We start from the raw sequence: 5,405 nt of genomic DNA, 5'->3' as shown, positions 1-5,405 counted from the left end.
TTACTACAAAGGCTCTATTTCTTTTTCTTTTTCTTTTTTTTTTTTTTGGGTATTGGCAAAGCAAATATTAGTTCTGTATCACTCTTATTGTGCTTCACTTAATAGATTTTCTCAACAAATTTCTATATATATTTTTTGATATTCAGCAAAATTCATGAGTTTTATTACGGATTTTCGAAATATTCATAAATATCTTCCAATATATAAATATATTCACGAATATTTATACCAAGACCATGAATGCCGGATATATCCATGAATATATCGATGCATCAACGGATATTTAATTCCGTGAAAATATTATAAAATATATAAAGTAATGATAAGTATAATATCCCAAACTGTGAACCTGATCATGGAAGGATTAGTTCAGTTCTCACTTGTGTGGCCAAGGTGAGATTGTTGAACCCATTTTCTGGACTAATCCAGGATGCATTTATTCAAGAACAAGCATATTCATATAATAATTCTAGCTTTCATATGATTGTTCTGCAACAAAAGGAAATAAAAGAGAAAAAGATAGTACAAATTGTGTATACTTCCACCACAAGCAAACATACATTTCCAGACCAATTCATTCTCAATGCTCAAAATCATTCTTAAGATCAATTAATACTCCAAGCTCTATTGTTTGACTATTTTATTAAGAATTTAAAAGAATTCAGAAGGAAAATACAAGGGTAGAGAAAGGAACATGAAATGGTCCAACACTTGAATTGGAACCATTTAAATCAAAGATTCTACCCGATATGGTTGATGAATATATATATATATATGAAAAGATCATGAATCTAATTATTGTATATAATTTTGCATTTCCATGTCTGGTAAATCACAAGAAATTTATGCACCTGAGCTATGAATATCTTTGGAAGAGTTGAGAGAATCATCTTAAGCATGTCGTGAGCTGCAAACTCTCGATGGAGTTTTACTGAAACAACAACAAGTACTCCTCTTCAGCACCCCAGCTTTGGGATTGGAATTACTCAGGCAGTTCCACCTTGCATGTTATGAGCACAAGAAATATTAGCTGATAACATAACAACGCCTGTGATGATGTCATTGAACACCCAATGATTCAGCGGAAACAGTTATAGTATCCAACATGGATTGACATTCACCATCTGAGGCTTCGATACTATAAGATCTGCAACTGAAATAGAAAACCGTATTCATCATGGAATCAACAAGTACCACAAATGAATACATTATAACCAACAGAGGCCCTTCCCAGATCCTAGAAGACCCATCTCCATAACTCAACGTCTTTACCCTATGTTCAAACAACCCTTCCACAAATGCCAACCCAATTGTGGATCCAAGAAATATCAAAAGACCAACCTGAGTCTGCCCCTTGATTAGAACACCAGCACGAAGCAATGCCTGCGGTCCCGAAACCTCCTCCAACACACAGATTACAATCCCAATATTGCAGACAACAATAGCATTGGCAAAAACAACCGAGAACACTAGCCCCATTATAATCACTGCGTACACAATTAAATCAGGTGTAAAGCCAATGACAGAAAGTACGCTACATGCCGCAACAAGGAAAACGAAGAAAGTTGTTACACAACCAACAATTACCATACACATCCACACATATGTAGAAATAAGCCGCCGCCAAAACTTTCGAATTATCACAAAAAACTTCGAAACATCGGCTGATTTCCTTGAATAAGTACAATCTACACAATAAACCACCGCGGCTTTTGATAACAAAGACAATGTGATGAACAAAGGGAAGCACATTGCTGAGGAAACAGCCGTCTCAGCAAAACGTTGGCACGACTGTTTGATGAAAGATCTCAATGGGAGTCCACTGGTTTTGGCAACTAACAAAAGCCTAACGGTAAATCTCTTCACAATGGAATGATCCACTAGCAAATTTGACATAAGTACTGCAGATACCGGGCAAATTAACAAAGCTGCAATGATCATAAAACCGGCCGAATTGTACCTTAAAATCCTAACGGTTTCTCTTAAGATCTCTAATGCATTCATGGAATGGAATTGGTGGTTATGATCACTAACATTACGAGATGATTCTAGCTCAAAACTTTCCCCATGGGTTTCCTTCGATCCTTCTTTTTCTAGGTGATCTAATCTCATTCGTGGAGAAGTAACGCTAGCAATCTCCATTTTGATCAATACCCAGAAAACACACCAATCCCAGCAGCTAAATAAACATTCGAAACGATAGAAACAAAAAGTGTAAATCAGATCTGAAAGAGCTAGACCCACCTCTGTAACTGCTGAGAAGTCACGAAGAAAACACTGTGAAAATACTCAAACGGGGGAATCCAAAGTGCCAAGCACGCAGATTGTGCGGATTGGAGGGAAATTCTCGATCATTAAATGTCTGAAAAAAGAAGAAGGATCGGTTAGAAAACGTGCTAGTTTGAGTTTTGTGGATTTGACCCCTGGCCTTATAGTGTGCATGAAATTCTTCCGCAAGCTTTTTTATAGTTTATTCCATTAACGAAGTTAGCTGCCATTTTTGGGGTGCCTACACCATGGTGCCGGCGTTCGTTAGTCTGTAACAGCTCGAAACGGGGAAGTTTGGGCTCTCAAGATTGGAAAACGTCGACAGGTTTTGGATGGTTACAACCATGGAGGGCCTCATATTTAGCAAGGTGACAGCGGTTTTGGATTAAAATTGGGCTTTTGATGAAATTAAATAGTAAACATTAAACAAGACTTTTCACATAGGAGTCGGTGGTCTTTGAAACAAAACAGCATATGGAAATCATTTTTACCGTTAGCCTTGGCCATGGTTTCTTCACATTCCCTAATGAGAAGGAACAGATTCGTCTTACCACTTTCAGTTGCTCTAATTTTCCTTTTCTTTCCCCTTTGTTAGCTCATTTGTGACAACAATTTAGTTATTGTGGTTTCTCTTTCTATGCTCACTATTGATATAAATTTTTATTATTTTTTATTTTTTAATAAAAATATAAAATAAATAATAAAAATTTCGATCAAACGAAATCTAAGTAGTTTTTTGTTACGTAAATTAAATGGAATTTATGGGTAAACAATGAAGTAAAAGAACAAACATATGTAATAATTTATAGATTATTGATTTTTTTTTATAGATTTTTGTATTTATGAAATGACAAAAATATCATTTTAAAAGTGTATAATTTAATTTGGGTTTGTATTTGTTTTGGTATATTTGTATGTTTTTACTTAATTGTAAATGATTGTTATTCAAATTCTTATTTGATAAATTAAGAAATAATTGAACATTTAAATTTTTTAAATTTTCATAAAAAAAATTGACGAGAGCAAGGGTTTCCTTCTCGAATAAATCCCCATGGGGTGAGGATGGAGTGGAAATTGAGGAAGCGGGTTCGAGGCTGAGGAATGCACTTTCAGCCCAATCGACAGGCCTAATTTCCCTAAAACCATATAAAATCTTTTTTGATAAAAACCTTATTTGACCTCTCAAACCTAATACAAGCATTTGCCAAGCTTGACTTAATTTATATTACTTCCTTCACAAAATAGGGGAAATGCTTTTCATTTTTTCTCCAATTTCTAACACATTTCCACTCATTTTTTCCTTGTATTTTTTTATTCTCAAAGCTCCTATCAAATTGCTAAGATTCTGTCAATTATTTTATTATTATTTTGTTTAATTAGTGGGCTTAATTCACCTGGATTGGAGGCCCAATATCAAATTTAATGGGCTGAAACACATGCTTGTAAGGCCCAAAGAGAGACATAAGCCTTTGGATTATGAGACAGCTTGCTTGGCCCAATCAACTTAATTATTAGTTTTCTGATCAAATAATTAACTTCATTATAGGTGTATCTTTAAAAAAAAAACACCCTTAAAAATTAAATTTGTACATAAAAAATGAGGAGACTTTATTTTTTATTTCATATTTTTAAAAATATATTAGAGTTTAAAGACTTTTAGAAACATTCTTCTCGATCTTTTGAAATTTTGACTAATTCTTTAAATTTACAACAAAAAAAATTTACTATGTGGACACTTCGACAATGAATTTCACCATCAAAATTGATTTTTATTGCTAATGAAATTAATACTCATGACTTATAAAGCCAATTGAATTGAATAGTCATGGAAGCTGATTTTTGACACATTCATATTCACCATAACTTATTATAAGTTTCCTTATCTTGAGCTTTCCACAAGGAATAGTCATATACTCCTTTTTTTCCATATTTTTGTTATTCATTTTGTAATTAAACTATACGTATATGATAAAGTCGAGAGCACGCAAGTGTCGAGTCGCGCTGAGACGGCGCATGCTATTAACCATGATCATGGCGACAAATATCTCGATAGGTGTATCATAAGCCCAAGCTTGGACCATATCCAAATTCCATGTCAATCCATGCCCTAAGTCGGATCAGCCCTTCTTGTTCCAAAATTGACCGAGGTGCATCGTGGATGCTCATCTGCTTCCCTATCGACAATTTCAAATACTTTTTAATTCTCTTTTTGAAAAACAAAGAGAAAGAATTTTAATCCTATATCAAACACTCACGTCAAATAAAAAAAGAGATATTAAAATATTTAAAATAAAATACTTCAATTTTTAAAAATTTTAAACACTCCGTTTAAAAAAAAATCTTTTATTCCACATATAGGTTTAGTTGTTACTTAATCAACAGTATTTCTTAGTTTGATATAATGTGATAATATTGAAAGTATAATTTTACTTTTTATTAATTTTAAAATTATTATTATATAAGTTTTATTAATTTTAAAAAATAAAGGAGCATTGAGCTATTTTTTTATTTTTTTCAAAAAACATTGTATATGTAATTTTTTAAATTAATAAGAAAAAAATATATTTTAATCTATTTATATTCTCTATTATTAATAGGATTTATATTTTTTAGATAAGTGTATATTTTAAAAATTAATAGACTTATTTAAAATTTTGAATAAAACTTATAAAATAAAGATATTTTATTTAAAATTTTATAAACATTGACACTATAAATACGGTTAGTTTTTTTAAGAGACAGTAATGATCTCGTGACATATAAGTATGGGTAATATAAAATAATTAATTATTAAATTCAATATAAAGATAAATTAGTAAATTTTATCAAATAATGAAATAAATCTAGAAATAATCCGTACTTTGGCGTGTCTGACTTGTCTCGAAACCATAGGATAAATGAACAAGTGCTACATAAAGACAAAGCATCCTGGTTGCTATAATCCGTTTCCTGGATCAGAATCTTCCAGTCTTCATCTTCTCCTTCTTCACCGCCATGGCTACGCCACCACCACCGCCTGTCCACATCGACCTTTGGACCATCCTATCAGAATCCAAACGCATAATCAACGCCCACTCCCGCCACTTCCTTGCTCTCTCCGTCCTCTTCCTCCTCCCTCTCTCCTTCTCAATCTCCGC

At 32.8% G+C, this 5,405-nt stretch overlaps 1 protein-coding gene across 2 annotated transcripts; it reads right to left on the bottom strand.

Annotated features, from left to right (window-relative positions):
* Window positions 1-105: 105 nt before the first annotated feature.
* Window positions 106-2,721, bottom strand: LOC110428178 (uncharacterized). 2 transcript variants are annotated; one of them, XM_089785619.1, is made up of 2 exons: window positions 1,342-2,721; window positions 106-1,153 (listed from the first exon to the last, which is right to left on the bottom strand). In XM_089785619.1, exons 1-2 carry the CDS (start codon window positions 2,140-2,142, stop codon window positions 1,139-1,141), a joined length of 816 nt encoding a protein of 271 aa, XP_089641745.1. In that variant the 5' UTR covers window positions 2,143-2,721; the 3' UTR covers window positions 106-1,138. The 2 variants fall into 2 exon arrangements, with proteins under 2 accessions (XP_089641745.1, XP_021299594.1); XM_021443919.2 differs by having other exon boundaries at window positions 156-2,717.
* Between the last annotated feature and the right edge of the window lie 2,684 nt (window positions 2,722-5,405).

Source organism: Theobroma umbraticum, unplaced genomic scaffold (assembly GCF_002168275.2).
Source record: "Theobroma umbraticum cultivar Fairchild unplaced genomic scaffold, ASM216827v3 scaffold_31.0, whole genome shotgun sequence".
NCBI lineage: Eukaryota > Viridiplantae > Streptophyta > Magnoliopsida > Malvales > Malvaceae > Theobroma > Theobroma umbraticum.
The sequence above is the reverse complement of the archived record's forward strand: the minus strand, read 5'-3'. Positions and strand labels throughout refer to the sequence as shown.

Bases quoted from the DNA above. Each gene is read 5' to 3' on its own strand.
- LOC110428178 (XM_021443919.2), bottom strand. From the start codon at position 2,142: ATGGAGATTGCTAGCGTTACTTCTCCACGAATGAGATTAGATCACCTA.